Source organism: Labrus mixtus, chromosome 4 (assembly GCF_963584025.1).
Source record: "Labrus mixtus chromosome 4, fLabMix1.1, whole genome shotgun sequence".
In the NCBI taxonomy this organism is placed as follows: Eukaryota; Metazoa; Chordata; class Actinopteri; order Labriformes; family Labridae; genus Labrus; species Labrus mixtus.
In genome coordinates, this window is record NC_083615.1 from 17,034,940 (window position 1) to 17,058,198 (window position 23,259).

A 23,259-nucleotide genomic window follows, 5' to 3' on the forward strand; every position below is an offset into this window, starting at 1 on the left:
TGCTCGTTAGGTTAACTGGTGACTCTAAATTGTCCGTAGGTCTGAATGTGAGTGTGGCTCTGTGATTGTCCAGGGTTGACTGAAAGTTAGGCTGAGACAGGATTTCCAGCATGGCGGCTGCTGCTGATGAGCCTCCAGCGCCCCCTGCAGGAACAGATGGCGGACCTCACTCAGGCTTCAAACATTCATATTTACAGTCTATGGGAACAACACATGGAACATTTCCACATAAATAAACGTTTCCTAATTCATCAGCTGGTTCAGTCTGAGAGTCTGATGGAGGTACAGTTTTATTGATAACCTAAAAGAATTTGAGAAAACCAGACGTGTGCTGTACGATCCTTTACACTCTCAGCTGCTCTCGGCTCACGTTGGTTGTTTTTCTGTAACAAATATGTTGTCAAGATGATCGATCACAGGGGGACAAATCAAATTTTTAGAATCGTCCAACAAAAAAATCGAGATATTTTAGAGAATCCTTTTATCTCCCAGCTGTACTGGTCAACTTGTTGTTCATAGTTTTGATCTCAGTTTGGAGTTTTCCCTCAAACTCTAACAGAAAAAAAAAAACACATCTTGGTGTTTGACAGCCGTATAAATTATATTTCTGTGCATGTGTTTGGATTCAGCCCCGTCTCTGACCCTTGTGTCATCTTTCTGTTTCATGGTCGTCCTCTTCTACACTCTCCATATTTTCCTGAGCTTTACTTTTCTTTTCCCTTTCTTTGTTTGGTGCAGACTGAAGGCAGACGGTGAGCATTACGGCCTCCTTTACAACCTCTTCAAGCCCGAGTGTTGTTTTATTCTCACTGCACTATGACGCCTTTCACCTTCTGTCTCACTTGGCTGCAGATCTTCACACTCTCTCCCTGACATTTTATAACAGCAACATTGTGTTCCTTTGTTTGTAGATAATGAACCAGGCCTGTCCCCGACTAAGGATTTAAATAGTCCAACCTGATTGGTCAGAGTTCTCCTATAGTCGTCTAACAGTGGGAAGTTTTTTGTTTTTTTTGCGCTCGTTATTCCACATTCTCATTTCAGTTTAACCACATCATTAAACTATTTGTCTTCTAATCTTGGAATAACAATTTATTTTATGATAGGGCATCATTTCTCTCACTCATTATGTCTGCATAACACTGACGCAGTGTGTGTGGGTCAGACCAGTGACAAACAAACAACATCTTTAAAATCACGATTTGAAGATAATAATCCACCAAAATGAGTCCCCACTATTTAAATCCAGTGAAAGATTGGATCCAAACACATTAGATCCATTAAGATCCGCAGAACTGTAAAAAAAAACTCAGCTGACATTTTGATGACACCTCACAACAGCCTCAGCCAATGGTAGCCTTTGTTGAAAGGAGGTGCCCCCCATGCCGATGACTGAGGTTACTTTTAGCCAATGAAATTCCATAAACATGCATCTGCTGCTTCTATCAATACTTTGGCGTGATTTCTTCATGCACACACTGAGGAGAGAGATTTAAAGTACAAGTGGTTTTCAGAACTGCATTTCAAATATTATTAAGGTGATATTTATACCAAGAGAGGATATGAGTCATGAATTATTTGGAGAAAACAGACAAATCTATGTTAAATTAGATATTGAATACCCCCATAGTGGAAAGATCCTTGTGCTCGACTACGATGCTGCATTCATGTTCTGCTTGGGTGGTCCAAGTTTCCGAGGGTGCAATACATGAATTAATAAAAAGTATGTTAACATTAACGATTCTGAGTCAGGCACCTAATTCCGAGTTGCTGTTCCGACTTTAGCAGGTGTTCATGTGCGTTTTACAACTCGGAAACTCGTTTTTTCCGATGTGTCCGACACCACATGAATGCACCATGAGACTGGCAGTCGCGTGAGGCTCTGATGAACGAGTCATTGAGTTCTCAACTATACGGGGACAACCCTATAATTAACAGATTAAAATGTCCCTAAAAATGAACACCTGCACTCTGCTGTTCCTCTCTTTTAAATCATCACCTGAAGCGGCTAAAAGGCCCAGTGTTTCATTTTGAACATTTGTAATTTTCCGTCTTGAAGATGTAATCAGGGGTCCCAGCAGAAAGCAGAACTCATTTGTGGCTCGCTGCGTCAGCTGGCATGTATTTTTTTGTTTTTTTCATCATGTAACTGTCCTTGAAAACGTTTCTGCATGTTTATGTGTGTTTATGTGTCTCTGCCTCTGGTCTGGGTGAAACCTGCTGTGGTTCTTTGAATGTGTTTCTGGTCGCACCGGGAGAAAAAGACAGAGGAACAAATCACAGTCTGCTCAATCAGACAGAAATCCAATTGTCCTTGGGGAGAAGGTGACTGTGAACGCGGCACGATGCAAATCTGGGGACTGAATATCCTGTTAGGTGTGTTTTCTTTCAGAGCAGGACCCCAGCTGCTTGTTTTCACCTTGTTTTCTGCTCTGATGGGAACTCTCAGGGGTCTGTTTGACTGTAACATCGCTGTAAAGTGTCACAGGGAGGTGGAAGGTGAAAACTTTTCATCCTGTTCTCTTTTCCGCTCAGACGCTGCAGATGTCCGGAGTGAATCAGCTGTAGCACTATTGACTAAATGTAAGGTCCAAACAGGACAAATGTGTGCCGCTGCAGATCTGATCAGCTGTAGATGATTCATGATAATTAATGAGCTCTCTGCAGACGGTTGTTTGTAGTTCATTTGTCTTTAAAGGGAACAGAACACCTGAGCTAACCATGGGTTGGGTTCACAGTTGTTTTTTTTGTGTGCTGGGGGTCATTTTGTGTTCAGGTCTTCAGTTCCACTCTTGTTACAACATGTCTCGAGGTTACCAAGAGGGACTATATTGAAGATTAGCACAAACTTTCACGTGGACCCAGGGAAGATTGATTGCATCGGTTGGTTATTCCCAAGCCCCTACTTGTCAATAATCAGTTGTCATCAACTGTTGCTTCATCACAGCTCCTAGCATCTTATACGGACACACAAAGAACCCTTCAGCAGGACGGCACGAGGCCACAGTTATTCATGCAGCAAATCAGAGAGAACAGATCAAATCAACAACAGAAAATATTTTTTTTCTCCAACAACTCAACTGAAACTGCTCTGTTGCCAAGCAACCCAAACATTCTCCTGAACTCGACTTTGTTTGTCTCCATGGTTACCTCAGAACAATTACTTCATTTAATCTACATTTAGGGCCTGTGTCAACTGACAGCACCATTTGCGGCCACAGTTTCAAAGCACTTTTTTACCGGTGCTCATTGTTGCTAGGTTACAAATGTATCACCTGCAAATTGTACCGTTCTCTTTTCTCCTTTGCCATTGTGGCTGACATGGCTGATAGTGTCCAGCCCCTTCTTGATTTTGATTGGTAAGTGAGGGAAAAGTGACATTGACCAGCAGGTGGTGTTCCAAAAATTTAAATGTTTTCCGGCAGTGACAAGCTCAGGACGCTGAGCTCTAAAAAGTGCTGAACTTCATTGGTGCTGTATTCAAAATGGGCGCCTCCAGAACTCCTTGCAGAGGTGGAGTGATACAATGAGTGAAAAGTCTCAGTGATGTTGTATATCAGGACTCACGGTACGCCTCTTGTCCAATCTGATAACTCAATGAATACTAAATGTATTTCAATCAATTCCTCTTATTTCTGCACAAGGCATCTCCCATCTTGCTTTTGCTGCAGCAAACAAGATGTACAAGTTTCCATGTTGTTGTTTTTTTTTTAGAGCCTTTTTTTTTATTTTGGTCATGAAAGGGATAAAGTATTAACAGCTGGTAGTACCTGCATGTCTCTGTAACCAAGGAAACAATCAATGGAATACATTTATGCTGAAACACAACAACAACGAGGCACTGTCATTTTTAGATGGAGTACCTGTTGCCTTAGTTATCAGTGTAAAGAGTTTAGTTTTTTCCTCTAAGTGTATCTAAGAAACATGTGACAAACATGCTGACTTGTGGGATACAGAGGTCGTGTTGTGACACTACACAGAACATTGGTTTGCAGTTAAATAGTTTTGTGATTATTTCAGCGTTGGCTTTAGTCTGGGCATGAGCTAAACTTATCCCAGCAGAACTGAAAGTGTGGAGTGACGTTACACGTGTGCTCGCTCTGACAGCAGGAGTTTAAGCAACACATTTGAAATGTTGCAGACACACCTTCACCTCCATGTTTAATCAGCTGTGAGTGGTGCGTTTAGGGACGGTCTGAATGTTGATGCTGTTTGGGAGTGATGTATGGTTCTCAGTGTAATCCGGCTCGTCCTTGTCTGACTCCTCCGGCTCTTTTAGGATTCCAGCTGCAGTCAGACAGGATGGACATGAATAATTCAGAGGTGAGCGGCTCAGAGGTGCTGCTGCTCCTGCTGCCGCCGCTACTTCTTCAGCTTGTGAGTCTTCACCTGGAAGCAATTACGGAGCGCTCGGGCTCCACAGTGGGGAAAGAAATGAAGTGTCCCCGCTCGTCCTGGGAGCTTTATGTTTTTAATCAGAGTCTCAGAGCCTTCAGGAGGACATGTCTGCACTCCATGAGATGCCGACTGTACAGGAGGGGAGGAGCGACTGTCAAATGCGAGTGTAATTTAGATCAGGATGGAAATAACACCAACATGCATGACTTATTCAGGAGAGAAAATCAAGTACGTCTTTATTTTTGGTAGTGACAGAAAATGTAACCATGTCATTCTTCTGATTTTAGCTGTGCCACATTACAATATTAAAGTTGATGTTATAATCAGTCAAAGCTCCGTCAGCTGGTCAATTCTGGCTGTGCACACTTGTAAGAACATAAATTAAAAGACCAGTGTGAAAGAATTCGGAGAATCTGTTTGCAGAAATGGAATATAATATACATGAGCTTCTCAAAGTTGGAAAAAACCTAAAGAAAAAGTTTGTTTTAGTTACTTTAGAGTGAGCTTTATTTCTGTAGAGAGGGCAGGTTCTCCTCTACAGATTCAGCCATGTAACTACAGTAGCCCTGAATGGACAAACCACATACTGGCCCTAGAGTGAGTCTATATTTCTTTTTACAAGCCACCAAAATGTTTTGTACAGTTTGGAAACACAAATTTGGAGATAGACTAATACCTTGTTGATGTGTTTGTGTCTGCATTTGGGATTTGTTGGAAAAAGAAAAAAAATACAGATCACCAGTTCTACTTTTTGAAAGAGAGCGACAGTGTGCCCATACATGTCAAATACTCACATGGGATATTTGTTGCTTGTCTTTGAAACAAGGAAAATTTGTCAACACGAAATTGCAGTCGTCTTTAAGAAGTTCTACTTAAACATTTTCCTCAAATCAAATGAAATATAATACATTGTTGTTCCTTTGGATCTCATTTCAGGCTCAGACTTTGTCTTTTATTCTATACCAAAAGATAGATATTTTCACTAGACATCATGCTGCACATTCCTCCTTTACTTTTGACGGTCTATTTTATGTTATTTACATGCCCTGACAGCAGGAGCCAGATGTACAATGCTCACTAGCTTTCTACTTTTATCTAAGAAATAAACTTTATTCTGATTATTGCTATGCAAAAGGGCAATTCAGACCGTAATGGGTCTAATGAACAAATAATCATCTGTAGAACCACAAGGTTTTATCCTGGGCCCACTGTCTTTTAGTCTGTAAGCACAATACTGACTTTTCTCGATATGCAGATGACACTCAACTCTATATCACTGCTGAAAAAACTATTCCTGTCTCTTTAATGACGGCCCAAGAGCCGAAAAGAGGGTTTCTCAGGCAACCATATAACTGTAGTGTTTTGTATTGACTGTGAGTGTCCCTGTATGTCTACAGCTCACATATACATTTTAGGGAGTTACCATAGGTCAAGTGTCTGATCCCGGAAGGGCAAAAAGTTCTTGTCGGCTGTATGGACCCTGTATGGACCCGCCCACGACATTAATCACAAACAAAAAGGTTAACCAGTTTAAGAAAGGGACGGGAGGGGGGTTGTTACATTTTGAAATCGGCAGCTATAAACAAAATGTGTATTTTTGTCTTAATAAGAAAGGCTGAGTATTCTGGTGTAAAACAGAACTATGTTATCATTGCTTAAATTTAGGATGTATTATATTTGTGCTAACTGTCATGGGCCCCTCATGCAGCGGAGCCCCGAAAAGCTTCCCCCTTGTTCTCCCCTTATGGGTGGCCTTGTACAAAAGTTGAGTGTTTAGCAGCGAAAATGAAAGTGTACTGTTGAATTTTAGATTTCAGTTTCTACTAAAAATAATTACAAAATAAGAGCAAAAAAAGTGAGACCAAACAGTTGCGGGCCGTCTGGTTTAACATGAATAGAAACTAATGAGTAAACAGTATTAAGCTCATTATTCTCTGCAGTCAAAGCTGATAATTATGTGAAAAACATCTGTAGTTTGTGTTGTTCTTGCTGAACGGTTAGCTCAGCAGCGTATTGTTGACCTAGAAACCAGCAAAGGAAGTCCAATTCTTTAATCTCAGACGGTTCAGATTATACTGCTGACTTTTTAAAGAGACTCAATAGCTGACTTTAAACTCTGCAGACTGAACATGTATGATTTTCCTCTGTTATGTCGTCTGTAGTCGATGTTTTATCTCTTGGTTTCCTCTGCTTGTTCCCTCCTCCCTCTGTGTCTCACACGTGCAGAGCTGTGTTGTTATATAAATTCCCATTCTGTCAGCCGCTCTGTATTCACTTTGAGTTCTAGCTCAGCTGCTTTAATTGGATGAAGGACTGTGTGGTTTTTTTTTTAAATTCTGCAGTCTGTGTGATGCTCCTTTACTCTCATGAAGGCCGGCCGAGTCGCTCGGGTCGAGACGCTCGCCGACACCAGCTGGAAGGAAAACATGATGCAGAGGAGAAACGGAGCAGCAGGAGAGGGTTTTTAATTAACAAGGCCCAACCGGTAGCCTTATTTTGATCCCTTTTTGTACGTAGGATTTTTCTAAATTCCATTTATAGTAGTCGATTTGAAGTTACTTAATAAACTGAAGCACTGTACAAACATTCATTCACTTGACCTGAGGAGCATAAACAGCATTGTGGAGTCATTATTTAAGAAGTTATCTTTCATTGTCTTGCTGTTATTTTGCAGCATAGCTTTGTTTTTTCATATTTTTACCTGTAGATAAGCAAAAGGTCTTTGGGTTGACTACAGAGGTTCTGCTTGTCGACATGCAAGGCAGGCATCTGTTTGGGGCCCCAGATCAGTAGTGGGGGGCCTGAGGGCTCACAAACCTTCAACCAAAGCAATGTGCAGATTTTCCAACAACAGTAGGAAACCTCGCTAAGGGGGCACCATCGGACAGCACTCCAACCAAAGTTCATCAATGAAAGTCAACAAAGAGAAACGATCCGTCGGATAGTAGAGAAAAAAGATACTGGAATTAAGGGGAAGAGGAGTAATCGTCGGGACACTGGCAGACATGATGGTGATGAACGCTGGCAGGAGGGCCTCCGCCTCTTCTTTTGTTTTTTCCACTAAAAGACCAAGGGCTGACAACGCCAGCGCCATTTTCAACTTTTTAGCAGACATTATTCTCCATTAGTAGGCTACCTATAATACGAGAGGTGAGCGACAGCGGTGTGAAAATGGTCTTCTCGTATAACAACGGACTACCGCCACCTGCTGGCATGGAGAGGTATTTCCTCTCACGCATGCGCAGAGAGTACAGTATGTGGTGGTTGGCTGTCGGCTGTAGTATTTGCGGTGTGTTCAAGTGCAGGGATGGGCAACTTTGGTCACAGCAAGGGCAACATTCATTTAATTCTCACTGCCAGAGGGCAAAATTGTAGTCTACAAAAACGATTACAGTCAAATATGTCTCAAATTTATCTCAACATCTCAATATTATTATGTACATATTTCTGGTTTTCATGATTTCATGGCAGATTTTGTCATGTTTTCTTCATGTTTCCAATTAATTTATATGTCTGTTGACCTGAGGGCCACATAGAGGGTTGATGGCCGCCAGTTGCCCACCACTGTTCTAGTGCAACTTTTTGGTCAAGACGTGAGGCGGCCTTCGTTGCCACTAGCTCTTTGCCGTCTGCTTGGTGTGTCAGGGCCTTAACTTTAAAGTGAGTTACTTTCGTTGTCTTGAAGGTGTTTTTGTTTCTATGAAGTTATGTTTTTTTAAGTAACATGAAAAATGTCATGCATGTCGTAATCAAGCTCTGAAGTAGCTGAATGTCTTCCTCGTGGTGGTCTCTACTCTGACGCTCTGATAGTCTATGACAGATTCTCTCCTGACGCTGCTTTATTTCCGTCCTTCAGGTCTCCTGACAGCGGCGGCAGGAACAGACGCTCCCCAGAGACAGACTGGGTCCCATCGTCCATCGCCCATCATCGCCAAGCGGAGCATCCTCTGCCGCAGCATCAGCCGCTATCAGAGCCGCGGGGCGAGACGACGACACTCCCTGCTTCACGCATGGCGGGTGACCCGAGGAGGCTGCAGCCTGAAGACACAAAAAATGAAAGTGACTCCTTTTATTTTCCTGGAGGTCTGAAAGGCAGATCATGACAAGCTGCTGGAATCGATCGCTTTTGTTGGCACAAACTCTGTTTCGTTTTTACAGACCAAAGATGAACAGAGCCGACAAAGAGACGTTTTTTTTAAGCGGGGCAGAGACTTTCAGAATCCCCCTCTCTTAACAACCGTAAAGAAACATGTAAAGAAACGAACACATTGTGATATAATACAGTAAGTGACTTAAATGAGCAACGTAAAAATGTATACGCGTTAAAGATAACACATGTATCTATCCGAGGAGAGACAGCGCTGTTGATGTTTCTGTTGGGACGGAGAAGCCGTTCATATGCTGGGTGTCAGTCGAGTGGAGAAGGGGAGAAATCATTTCAGACATTTTTACGATGGAACATAAAACTTTGTGCACCTTCAGAGACACCAGAAGGTGTGATTTAGAGACAAGAGGCAGGACAACCAGGCCATGAAAACATCTAACATGGCAACTAGAAGACTTCAGTAGTTAAAACAGTTATAGATGAATAAAAAACACAGACAGTAAATAAAAGAGAGACAATAAAATGTGCCATAAAAGGTTTTTCCAACCTCATTTTGAAGATATTTTATGGATTAAAATATCACTCAGTTTCTCATAATTGTGTAAAAATGATTTAATACCAAAAAGCTGATCGCCAAAAAGCCGGTAAACTGGACCGTCACCCCCAATTTCCACAAACATAGACAGTCAGCGCCGCAGTTCGCTGCCACTCTAGTCAATGATTGAGTTTCCACAGCGAGTGCCGCGGTCCGTCTCTTGGAGCGTGCCACCAGCTCCACTACGCTCTGCTCCGTTTCAAATACGCTGCGGGTCTATTTTGGACAGAGCACGCTGCAGGCACGCGTCAAACTGGACGGAATATGACATTCCGGACAGGAAGTCAGATAAGGAAACGCACAGAGATTCCAGTCAATTTCCAAATAAAACACAATAACCGGACTCACGATCATATTTGCTCCGCTACGCTCACGTTCCAGAAACGAATCCAGTGGGGCAGGGTGCACGTTGTCTGACGCATGGAGTATGTTTTGATTTGGGGTCATAGTGGAACATCCTGATTAAATTCATCAACGTACAATTAACAGATTTAAGATGCCTGAAGTTTTGCGAGCAGCACAGCTGTAGGAATGGGAATCCGTCAGTCTGTTAGGCACTTTGCTCCTGATTGAAGTGTCTTAAAAATGCTTAAATGGATTGGCATGAAATTTGGTACAGATGTTCATGTTGCCAGGAGAATTTATTTTACTGACTTTGGTGATCCACAGACTTTTACTGTTTCGCCACCGTGAGATGGAATCGATGGTGTTTGGTGGAATGTCTCAACAAATAGTGGATCAACTTAGATAACGTTAGATTTTCATGGTTTGGTTGATATTATATAATGTCAGTGGTGTGACTTATCTTTTCCTTCTACACCTTGTTGCCATAGCAACATATCTTAGTTAATTTTGCATTTCCAAAGGCTGCTACCAATGGGCACTTACCCAAATTCCCTGGATGCTACACCTATTAAAGCAACCAAATATGCAAGTATGCTATAAGCTCAGTAGCTAGATCCAACATCCAATTTTGAACATAACCGTATCTACCATCTAGTTAGTAAACTACTAGTGGGATTGAGATAGACTGAATGTTCCACATCGGCTGCAACCATCTCATCAGCCATGTTTTCAAACCATAGAAATCTGTGGAAATATGAGTGAAAAAGATGCATCTGCAAAGAAACAACAAAATTACCAGCTAGCACATTTCTGGTCCCCAGGCCCTCTAGCACCATCAATATTTTAACTTGTCCAATACTTTTGTTCATGATAATTACCATCAATAATTATAGCATTCATAGAAGTGTTGGCTGTACTTTGTATTTTAAACATATTGGTAAATATTAGCATTTTAAAATGTAAGTTGGTGAACAAGGTCAACCGTACGCCTAGCATTGACGTTAGCATTGTGAGCATGTTAGCATGCTGATTTGGCTTATATTATGCCTACATGCAGCATTTGTCAGCTGTTAGCATGACTGTAGATTCTGGGTGGGGAATTCATGAAGAATTGATTGCACCAGGTTGCTGATCCTGCACCCTGATTGTGCAAATTTGCAACAGATTTCTGCCTGCTGCAGAGTCCAATTCACTCACAACATGCTGATGAGATTTTCCAGGTGACTGAATCTGCTCACACAAGTCAACTCAATTATCCATGAGGCACGACGATCCCTTAGCCGACAATCATAGCTGCCTGACTGCAAGACAGCATGGTTGTTCCCCCCCACCCCCACCCCCGATTAAATGTGCTATACATTCCAACTCTCTAAAAACTACATATTTGGGCTGGATTTTTAAAATTGGACTGATCTTAAACTAAATTTCTGCACAATCATCAAATTTCAATGTGTGCCCACCCAGGAGCCCTTAAATGCAGTTGGCTTGTCAGTTTTTTTTTGTCAGTTGTTCGGGTTTTGCAAAAGAAGCTTATAATCTTCTAGTAAATTTGTACCTTTTTCATGTTGGTTATGCAGTTAATTCTGTAAAAACTCAACCTCAAAGGTCACAGTTGACATTTCAACTCACGTTACATTCAACTTTAAATACACTCCAAGATGTTCGATACCCGTGCACAAAGTTGTTCTTATTTTTTTCATAAAATCTGAAAAATTCTAGATGATTTCTGTCTCTTCTCCTTCAGACAACATCATGCATTAAATCTGATTTTACATTTCCCAGTGCCATATTTGAACTTCATGCACTCAGAACAGATGGTTTGAATGAAACAAAAAAAGAGCAAACTATTTCGGTTTGAGGTCGAAGAAGCATTAAATGTATTTTCAAAAATCATAAAGTTCTATATTTAAATATTTTATATGTTGTATCTTTGTAGAAAATCTTATTTAACATCCCGTCGCTCACCATGAACTGGGTCGACAGCCGGCTCCACCAGTTTGCAAAGCTCCCTCCTGACAGTGGTACTGTTTCTCTGGCGTTGGGGTTTTTTCCAGTACAGGTTATGTACACCAAATCCCAGAATGCAGTTTGTCTGTAGGTCATTTGCCTTATTCATCTCTGTCTCCATGAACCTGAGGAGAAAAAGTCACGTCTCTGTTTCGATGCTCTGTCGGTATGAACATTATTTTTCATTAAACAGAAAACACAAAATCGTCTGTCTCTAGCTCAAAGATTTTCTTCTGATTCAAGTTTTAAACGCGAACGGTGGACGACAAGAGGAGACAAAAACGCCCACAGCTGTTTTCTCAGAATCACCACACATTCAGACAGTGTGTGGTCAGACAACTCACCTTTGTAATGGGTCTGACCTCATCACTCCTTGCAGAATTAGTTTCCATTCAGATTCGAGGAGTGATGAGATGGTATCTTAAACCCTCCAGTCAGAGCCTGTAGGTGGATGCTGGGCTGCAGGTGGGGCTGAAAGTTTTAGCGTGGCATGGTATGAGACAGCAATGGTAATGACAGAAAGCAGGGGGTATAAGACCTTACATTACACCGCCAAACTGGGAGGATAAGTGATTGTGAGAATGATGCATGGCCAATTTTAATTCAATAAGTAGAGACAAGTGAAGAAAGAAAATGATTTATTATAATAGATAACATAGAAATGTGACTTGACAGAAGGTCTTTGGTGCTTGGACTCTATGGAGAGGTTTATGTGTTTGGAGAAAATCGAAAAACAGAACAAATCCCCCCCCATGTGGTCCAGACCACTACTGGTGGTGGTGAATGTAGACGGGTGCACGAAACATCAGCATCAGAACAAGGCAGAGAAAGAATCGTATTTAAAAGAGGAGCAAGAATGATGGTAGGCTGACAGTGAAGGAGGAACGCCATGCGATTGGTTGGATGAGGCCAGCTGAAGAGGCAGCTGATTATTTCAGCTGATTATCCAGTGACAGCCCCAGAAAATGACTGCTCAAAAGACTGACAGCGGAAATGTGAGTGAGGGATGAATGAGAGATAGACCCGACTGTGAAGGCAAATACTGTATATGGTCCTCCTGACTGAACTCACCCTAAAGCTTCATATCAGTGCAGCTCGAGATTTCTGCCTGAGCGAGCTTTTATTTCACCTGTTCATGAAGAGAACGGAGTCACAGTTTCATAATGCCATTTACCTAAGCAACATCTATTATCTGTTCAGACTTTATTTTGCATCCAATTTACACCTTTAAATAATGAAATAAAATGGAGAAGTTCCATTTGAAGGCAGCATTAAAGAATGTATTTTCTTGGCTCTTTGTTGGAATAACTGCATAAAACCTCTGAACGACTCCTGATATTTTCAGGAGAATCTTCATTTGTGAACACAAACAGCCAAGTTTTTAACTCAGACATTTCTCCTGCCAGACCCCTAGTATTTTTTTCTGCAGCATGAGCTGACGTGAGAAAGCAGCAGGATATGATCTGGAGAATTCACCTGGAGCCAATAGGAGGAGGTGGTGATGTTTGTTCCCTGTGACCAGTGACCAGTGCACGGTGCATAGAGGGTCTGCATGCGACTGATTCCATCTCGGTGCTCGTTATTAATCGGCTGCATTATGTTTGTGTTCGTCTGTATGTTCTTCTCCGCTATTTTGTTGATATTGTTGTTCAGTCAAGCTACACGAAGCATCGATATAAAGGCAAATATTCTCATTATAGCATCATGTAGCGGACTCTGTTGCTTCCTCAGCCACTTCCATGTTGTTTTATTACATCACAAAATGCCTCAGAAGACCCCCCCCCCCTGCTCAGGTCTGACAGCGATAGTCTCCTGCTGTGTGGAGCATATGCAGACAACCAGATCCTGAGGTTTTCAGGAGCAGTCGTCCTGGAACTCTTTAGATATTTACAGGAGTGCAAATGTGAAAACAGCTTTCAATATTTCTTTCTTTTTACATATATTTGATGCTAATCAACATTGTTAGAGGGCAATGGTGGATTTGGACTTCCAGTGATTCAGCACAAGCGTCCATTGAGATGAGAAAAGCTGAGGGAATATACTGTCAGGCTTTTTTTAGGCAGTGAGTTGAAAAATCAGTCTGTCCTGAAAAGAGCTGAAGAGTCGGTACAAGTTGGAGCGGTGAAAGGAGTTGAAAAAAGTCTCAGATCAAAAGAGCTGGATTTGTTCTGGACTGTAAGTATCTGCCGAGGTGTAAGTTTAGAGCTTAAAAAAAAAAAAACACATGAAGTGAAAGTGCTGAATCGAAATGATGAAAGTCGTAGGCCGATCTTCTGTGGTGATGTTCGAGAAACTCAGCATAAAAGACAGACGGAGCCGGATGTGTCAGATCAAATGTAAGTCCTTTAAGTGTGAGCTGAGGCGGACTGAAAGTAGTTTAAGAACCACATCAAGTCTGAGTGCTGTGAGGAGTTTGAAATATTAACTCGGTTAGCAAGCACTAAAAAAAGAGGCGAAGAAGGAGTGCTGACAGAGGCTGAGATTAAATACTTTTTATTTTAGGAGAGGAGATATGTTTCCACAAACAGTGTTCAAGGTGTTTTTTTTAAACGAAGAAGAGATCGAAAACAGGTTTGTTTTTAGGGTGAAAAAGGCTCTGAAAGCAACGTGTTTACAAGCAGGTCATTCAGATCTCACCTTGAGATAATGGAACAAGAAGCGCTTGGTATCTTTACATAATGAGATGATTAACACTAAGATTTTCTGATAACTAAACAACATAACCAAGCCCCTATAGCACAGATAGATACTAAAATGTAGCAGTGTAAAGACGTTTGAATAAGAAGGTGATTTATAACCAAAGCTGGTTCTTCAAGACTTTCGGACTGACGGGTGTTACAGACTCATTTGTCTCCCTGTCAAACACAAGCCTTCACATATTTTCCTCCTGAATTCACAGAGTGAACGTGTCAGTTTGCAGGCGTCAGATGCACTAAAAATACGGAGCAGAATTTAGGCTGGAGCTCTCTGCGGCTCCACTGCTCTTACATTATCCTCTTTTATTTATTAACTGGAGATTCTGGCCTACTTCTCCCACTCTGCACCATTAGCCCACTTTCATACACAGAACAGGAAATCAGCCGCTCCCCCCTCTACCTCATTTATTAAAAAAGCGGATCATTTAGAGCAGCGGCTGAATGATACTGTCAACGTTTTATCCAATTATTTTCTCACCTACTTTATAGAAATCATATGAATCTAAATGTCTAGACTTATTCAGCCACCATCCCTCCTCACGGGGGGCTGCAGATCATTTCACAGAGCTTTTCTGACTCCAGTGTGGACACAACCCATAATTTATGGCACTTTGGATGTGACATTATGAAAGAAGGGTTGAAAGGTGCAATTATAAAAGTGCGTTTCTACAGCAGGTGAGTTTGGCCGCATGAAGGTGTTGAACATGATGAACAGCAGTGAATGAACAGGCTGAGAACTCTGTAACTCCGGCAAACAAATAATAAGAATAAAACACTCCTGAACTCGGCTTTCCCTTTCTTATGTTTCCCCTTTAGGCTGTAGATTTATTTGTTTTTTAAATATATATTTTATTAGTGTGATTAATCGTGGAATTCCTCAACTTAATTGCGATAAATCACCATTTTTATTGCATGTTTGAAATTACATTATTTAGCTTTTTGAAGCAATTTTGTTGTGCTTTTATTTTGAATTTCTGTTCTGTCTTAAGGGTTGGTAATTTTCTCCAGATTCACCTTTTTAAGATTCTGGTTGAGATTATCTTTAGGTCCTGACAGAAATTAATAACACAGGTGCTCTGAAAAAGGAACAAAGGAAATCCGTCATTTGTATCAGTTTGTAAGCCTGTAAAAACTTCTACCAATGTCTGCAATGAGGTACCAATCTGATGAACCAATCAGATGCCTCCCTGTCTCCCTGCTCGCTCTCTACCTCTTGCGTGCTCTAGTCCACACTCAAGGCGCCTCACCGATGCGTCACCAATGCGTCACCTGAGTTTATACTGTGAGTTTACTTTCTGCTGAATGGTAAATGGACTTGAGCTTATATAGTGCTTTTCTAGTCTTCTGACTACTCAAAGCGCTTTTACACCGCATGTTACACCCACCAATTCATACCCTTTTACACACTGATGGTAGTGGTCGCTATGTAGTATCATCCATCAGAAGTAACTAATGCCATTCAGCCACTGCCACCGAAGCAGCAGGAGCAATTCAGGGTTAAGTGTCTTGCCCAAGTACACATCGGACATGTTGCTCAGCTGGGGATCTAACCCTTGACCTTCCGGTTGAGAGGCAGCGACTCTACCAACTGAGCCACAGCCGCCTGAGACATGAGACGACGTAGTTTCTACACAATGCAAGAGATGAGCTGAGGTCCACTTCTGGAGCAATGGCGCTTGTGCATGTAAGTGAGGGGGCGTGGCTTTAGAGGGAGGGGAGGGGGTGGGTGTAGATGGAGCACTGAGGGAATGCTACTTTCAAATTCATGCTAGTTTTCAAACATTACCAACCCTGCCTTTAAGCTAAGCGAATGTTACTTCCTAATGCGATACATCCTGCTTTTATTATGAAATTAAATAGGGGACTTCCTGTGTATAGTTACAACATTAACAAGTTCAAATGCATGGCTTACCTATTAAGTTAACACTGACTATTTTGAACCATGCGTTCACGTCATAGACTGTAAATAATATACTCTTATATACAGTCTATGATTCATGTACTGGCTGAGTCATTATCGTAATTGTTGACTTGTACGGTAGTCCTTACAAACAGCTACACCACGCCCCCCCATCAGTCAGATCAGCCACACCCCTTATTATGAATAAAGAATTTAACCCATCGTACAGTGTGTGGTTCAAGGAAGGGACTAGTCTGACCAAAATCATTTTTTGGACCATTTTGAATTAGGACTTTGGGACCTTGGACGTTACAGTCTGTTATTTTATGTCAAACATTAGTCTTTAATATCAAAACTTTGATTGATATAACTCTGAACTAAAGCAGTGATACTATCTCTCTCTCTCTCTCTCTCTCTCTCTCTCTCTCTCTCTCTCTCTCTCTCTCTCTCTCTCTCTCTCCTCATGGCTGCAGGGAGTCGAGCTGATGTCAGCCAGTCGTCAGGCTCCATTTAACATCACTAACAGCCTGAATACATTAACACCTTTTATTACACCTCTGCTGCTCAGGCTCAGTGTGTGTGTGTGTGTGTGTGTGTGTGTGTGTGTGTTGAAGTGAGAAAGACTCAGCAGATTAATTGGTAATAAAAATAACAGTGAGTTGCACTTGTCTGATAATCTGACCGCCTGTGGACCCATCAGCCTTTTTTTCCAGCAATGTCATCACGTTCTTCTTCTTTTTTAAAGCCGCATCACGACCTAACAGATACGACTTAACATGTAAACAGTGAGGTCTGTGACCTGCTCTGTTTTAAGTGTCCTCGATCACATTTGATATGAATTGGTGCTATACAAATAAAGATTGATTGAGAACTAAGAAAGGCTACAGGTCTGATTTCCACCCTTTTAACAAAAAATCATTTAAACAGCAAACAGGTTTCCAACTTGCCCGTCAGGATCCGATCGATCTCGCTCCTTTACACACTTGATGGCTCTTTTTTTTTTAAATATAATTAAAGGAGCAACTTGAGGTTCCTTTTCTCTTCCAAGGACCCTTCCTCAGTAAGACTTCAGGAGCCGAGGATCAAACTTGAGATTGAGCTCTGAGCCAGCTGTGTCAAAATAAGGGTACTCTGTGTACACAATGAAAATACTTACAAGATATTGGAATTTTTAATCGATATTGTCTACAAATGAAGGCCCAAACTACGACCTTATTGGTGTTCTGTTACACGTCAGCCATAAGCCAGTCCGGTCATCGTCTTCACAGTTTTGTTAACCCTCTTCATCCCTTCAGCCTCAGATGACATCATCAACTAACGCCTCCACCACCTGTGTCTCCCCTCGGCACATTTCTCTGAACTTAATTAATTAATTAATTCTGCATCTTTATATGGTCTCTTAGCAACCGTTAACTTGGTGGGTAAGCAGCTAAACTTGGAAATACTGCTAAAAAAAAAAAAAAAATGTTTATTTAATCTAAAGAAGATTTCTGGTGGGTCGTCTTTTTCTCACCACAATCTCATTAGAGGCGTTTTGCAGTGTCACAGTCCTGATGTGTGTGTGTGTGTGTGTGTGTGTGTGTGTGTGTGTGTGTGTGTGTGTGTGTGTGTGTGTGTGTGTGTGCGTGTGTGTGCGTGTGTGTGTGCTTAAACCCGTCTGTGAATGTTAAAACCAGACTTGGCAAACCTCAGCAGAGCTCTATTAAGCGCTGCCAGCCTCACTGACATGATGCCATTAAAATGTGACCTGTGTTCCAAGTGTGTGTGTGTGTGTGTGTGTGTGTGTGTGTGTGTGTGTGTGTGTGTGTGTGTGTGTGTGTGTGTGTGTGTGCGAGTGTGTGTGTGTGTGTACACACATTTGATATTCCAGCAGAGTTCCTCACCATTAAAGACCAGTGTGGGAATCTGGAAGAGAGTTGTTAAGAAAGGCTCAGAGGCTCACAGATCAGTCGGAGAAAATGAACGAGGAATCTTCTTCTGAAACCCGATGCACTGGATGATCAAAGAGCGGCGGGCTGGCAGAACAAATACAAACTGCACAGTTGTGACTTGAGTTTACACGAAACAAACTTTGGAGAATTTTTAGGTTTGTAAACAGGAATGTCAGTGAATCACTTTGGTCCAAACTGAAATATGTCAGGCTTCATTTAGAAGATTGTCAGAAATACTGTAAAGATGTTCCTCAGAGAGCAATGTTCTTCCCGAACCTCTGGGGGGGGGGAATACTGGAACCAAAATGTATACTTTATACTTATTCACTAACTAAGACCACACAGAGAAAGATTTAGAATAGTTTAGTGTAATATGCAGGATGAAGATCTAAATGATGAGTGAGGTTGGAGTGTCAGAAGATTAAGGGTGGCTAGATGAAGGGGATGATGGTTAGGGTGGAGGGATGACGAGATGGAGGTAAGGGTAGAGGGATGAGGGTAGGGGGTAAGAGATATGGGATGAGGGTAAGGGGTAAGAGTCTAGAGATATGGGATGAGGGTAAGGGTAGAGAGATGAATGGATGAAGGTAAGGGTTTTCTGGAAATTGGTCTGGATAGCTGGAGAGGTGTCAGTTCACAACCTGAGCACTGCCCCTGAGCAAGAAACTGAACCCCCCCCAGCTCAGGAGGGCTCGCAGCCCCCTCACTCTGACATCCCTCCATTAGTGCATGTCCACAGGATCCTGTTTGTGCATGTGTTTGTATTTCAGCCTGTGTGTGTTCAACAACAGTGGGTTAAATCAAATTTCCCCTCGTGGGATTAATAAAGTACATCTTCTTATCTTCTTCTTTTTTTTCTCTTTCGTGGTTAAATAAATAAATAATAAATATATAACATCAAAATCAACTTCTACTAATATTACATCAGCCTTCAGATTCACAACCAGTCTGGATCTTCATACAATGGAAAAAAATTGGGTACGCCACATTTTTAGAAGCATCCTTTGTTTAAAATTGTCTTCACATCTTGAAGTTAAACAGCAAATAAAGTTCTGACCCAAAAGGAAGAAAACAATCTTGTATCTGTGGCTTTCATCGGCCTGTCTGATGTTCTTAATCTGCGCTGTTTGAGCGAGAGGAACCATTGTGCAAAAAATAAAATAAAATTCAGCGGCAACGTTTGACTTATACTCTCAGAATGTGAACTGAATAGCTTCCTGGATGAAACAGCAGATAAAGCCTTGTTCTCATCTTATCGGCCTGCGCTCACAGCTGCATCTGCAGGTCACTTTCAGTCTGCAGGACGAGATCTCAGCTCATCGCCGCCGCCGATAACAAACGGCCAGCGTGTCGGCCTCAGAGTGAATAACCATGCGTCTGTTCCGAGCCGGGACATATGCAGGAGGTATGAAATATGCAGCAGTTTCTCCTAAAACGCTCATCCTATATGTTACATTAGCATGATGACACACATACACACACACACACAAACCTATACTTTATCAAACACATGCAGGCTTCTCACAGCACGGTAATGCCATTTTCCATCAACCTGAAAAATGTGACACACTATATACAGCCAGCGGTACATATATACTGCACGTGTGTGTGTGTGTGTGTGTGCAGGTTTCAGTGTAAATAATTGAAGCTCATATCAGAGGCTTCATGTTGCAGGATGTGATGCACGTAAATGTTCATATTTTTCATTTTATACACACACACACACACACACACACAGTTACACCGTTACTCTGCACGGTGTGTTGGACACCACTTGAGTGTGTTTTCATGTTTAAACTGTTCTTTTTTTTCCGGTCATTACACGTTCATAATGTAAATTGAACTCAATCTAAGCTGAAAGGAAAACGTATCTATTTGTGTTTTCATCTGGAAACAGCTGTAGATATATTTTTTTAATTGTTGCAATATCCTTCACCATCGTTAAGATGATCAAAACATCATGTTTAGTGAAAATTACTTAACAGGATTTGAAAGTTGGTCTCTTAAGTATTGAAAACAGCAGATGTGTAATACGTCCAGCCTTTAGACTCCACATCTCTTTCTAGAGGACACAGAGAGGACGCAGCAGCCCGTCTGTGTCGACTCTCTGGAACTGGAAAATAAATCACAATGTGCACAATCATACCGCTGTTTTATCTTTATGGCTTCTCTCGTCATTGGACACTCAGTACTTTTGTCCCTGTCAGGGTGCTGTAGGAACAATGACTTGTGCTCTTACATCTGGTTGGAGCAGTGATGTCATTGTGTGAACTGTACAGTGAGGTATTCACTGTGTCCAGGTCCAGTTGTGCCAAAAAGCAATTATGCAAAGAACAAAAATCGCAAATCGCAAATGCAATGTAAGTGTGCTTTTTATTTATTCTTTTATTTAACCAGGTTGGTCCCGTTGACATTAAGAACCATCGCCAAGAGAGTCAGCAGCAAAAACACAAAGTTACAGACAGAGACACAAAACACATTTTGCATTAAAATAGAAAAACCATCCGGGAGTCAGTAGCTCAAGCAGTCGAGCTTAAAGCATCGGCATCCTGTAGAGTCTGCTTCCAGGTCTTTCCCTTTAAATTTAAAAACCTGTAAGGACTCCAGCTCCTTGAGTCATTCTGTAACAGATTCTAGGCTGAGTGTGCAGAATATCCAAAAGCCCTTTTTTCCCGATTTCTGTCCGAGCATAAAGAGGTCCTGAGAACGCAAAAATTACTGTCCGGTGCTTTTCTGCATGATAAAAACACAGAGATAGAGAGGAAGCAGATATATAAAAGGTGTGCTTAAATTATCAGCATTACTATTATGATTCCTGGAATGTCATCCAACACATTTAAAAAATAAAGACTATTCCCTCATATGCAGCCTTTAAGGCCGTAGTAACGGACCATTGTGCGTCAATGTGTAACTGTGTCGATGGCTGTTTTCTGGATATGTAACTGTTTTATTTTTAGTAGATTTTTTATTTTTTTTAACTCGCTTTTATTTGTATCCCCGCTTTTATGCTGTGAGCTCGATGTCACTGTACCTGAGGGAAACCTCGGTGTCTGTTGAGTTAAAATAAAGGTTTTTGGATTGATACACAAGAGTCAACATGAGCGCATTTTGAAGCTCTAAATACAAAGAATGGCAGTAAAAACAAAAATAGCTATGACTAGACTACAGCAGGGTCAGGACATTGAGGAGAAATGAGTCGGACATTGGACAGACAATGATAACATCTCCAATCAAAGTCTCGGACTGTAGTCCCACGTTTTACTTTATTTAACCAAGACATGAACGAGACAGTTTCTAGGACAGTTTTATAAAAGCACTCGTCCATCATGTAACTGTCACAAAATGTTTGTCCTGCTGATGTGCTTCATAGAGTCTCCGTCATGATAAGAAGAATCACAGGTTTGAAGAGTGGAAAGTGTAAACGTCCTCTTCCTCTGACTCTCTCTGTTGTCCGGTGATCCACGGGGGGAAGGTGACATTCAGAAGTCTTCAACCAGTTGTGAATCAATCAGTTTTGGTCTCTGGCTCTATGGAGCAGCCCGTCGCTTCCTTCCTCCTGTAATCCTGTTACTACACCTCCACTGCACCACCGCCTCCTCCGAACGTGTAGGAAGGGTTTACTTCACGCCATGGACACGGTCATTGAGGACATGGAGCCCTCCAGAGGAACCTGGGTCTGTGTTTATCAGACAGAAAGTGATGCTGGCAGAGGAGCTTTAATGTGACGTCTCGTCTTTGTGAGATATTCTAGAGTAAAAATTCTACATATTACTCCTTTAAGGAACCCTCTCTGTCTACAAGACACTCATATCAGATATCTGGACAAATGACTTCATAATAAAGATAACAAGTGAAATAATAAAAAGGCAAATGTTGATACTTATTCTCTCTTGTTCTGTATTCAGATGAAATCATCAAGCAGAACGTCCTGATCCACTTTGAGAACCTGACACTGGACCTTTAAATGTGGACAGACAGCTGCTTGGTGAACAGAGTCAGTGATCCATTCTGTTCACAGCTGACTCGTCAACGATCTCTGAATGTCTATAATGATCGATATCTGTTAGCTCTGCATCTTTTACATCTCAGTCGTGGTTAAATGTCAGAGGCAGCCGCGTGGACAATCAGATCGACAAGCCTTGTCATGTGCAGGTCAACGCTGGCTATTTTTGTCTTTGCTAAATAAACTTTTAATGGCAGGGTTGGTAATTTTAAAAGCTAGCATGATTTTGAAAGTAGCATTCCCTCAGTGCTACGTCTACACCCACCCACTCCCTCAGGCCGGTGGTGGACGGGGCCCCAAGGAGAGTGGGGCATCGTTTATTTTTATGCATAGAAGTCGGCAATCCTACCTCCAGCTCCACATACAGCCCATATGTATGCCGTCTCCATGACTTCATGCATCATTTTTTGCTTTTTCTTCATGAAATTTTAGTTAAATCTAGTTAAAACTATCCCCAGTTCTTCCTGTCACATTTGACTTTTGGAGATTTTGCAAGTTTTCCAGTAATGAGAGTAAGACCTCTGGTTGGTGGTGACTACATGTGTTAGTGTGTGCTGTGCTGTTTTGGCCATGTTGTTGCTCTTCACACAATAAAGAAACAAAAATATTGAATCATTATTTGTCGTTATGTGTGGGGTCTCACATTTCCAACACGTGTTTTTTATGCCAGGCTTTATGTTCGTCACTACACTCTGGAGAAGGAAACAAGATTTAAAGACATGGATGATAATTTTAGATTTTCCCTGTGTGTCTCTCTGACAGCAGTTTATGTACGACGAGCGTCACCTCAGCTTGTTAAACAGCTGAAAACTGCTGATTAAAGGTGACAGTAAAATTCGACAGATGCTGCATCCCCCCTGAGATCCTGGATCAGGAGCGATCCCAAAAACAGCAAAGATGAAACCAGACTGATGGACCTGCTGCTTAAAAGTTAATGTGACCCAAGGGACTGCATGGGAGTCTGTGCAGAAATGTCAAATTGAAGAAGATTATCCAATCTGGTACTACACATCAAATGTCTTTGTGAAAGAAAAAAAGAAAGTTTCAGGCTCACAGCGGAGCCAATGTGCTCATCATCCAAAATACAGCAGTTTGTCAAGAAAGCTGACTGGCTGATTTAACACTGTTTGTTTTTCTTCAAGAGTTGGAGCAGATACAGGAAGCTTAAGTTGTCTTTAAAGCACTATTTCCATCCCAGTCTCAATAATCATCTCCCTCCAACGTCAAGATCAAGTTGAGAAGCTTGAAGCATTTTACATGAAAACATATTTGATGACCC

General features: G+C 41.6%; 1 protein-coding gene across 1 annotated transcript in view; it reads left to right on the plus strand.

Annotated features, from left to right (window-relative positions):
- Positions 1–11,027, plus strand: part of LOC132972958 (chemokine-like protein TAFA-5) — a 46,500-nt gene extending 35,473 nt beyond the window's left edge. The window contains exon 4 of the mRNA XM_061036119.1: positions 8,255–11,027. Within this exon, the coding sequence (XP_060892102.1) occupies positions 8,255–8,263 (9 nt within the window). The 3' untranslated portion in view covers positions 8,264–11,027. The remainder of the gene's footprint in view (positions 1–8,254) is intronic.
- Positions 11,028–23,259: the final 12,232 nt, after the last annotated feature.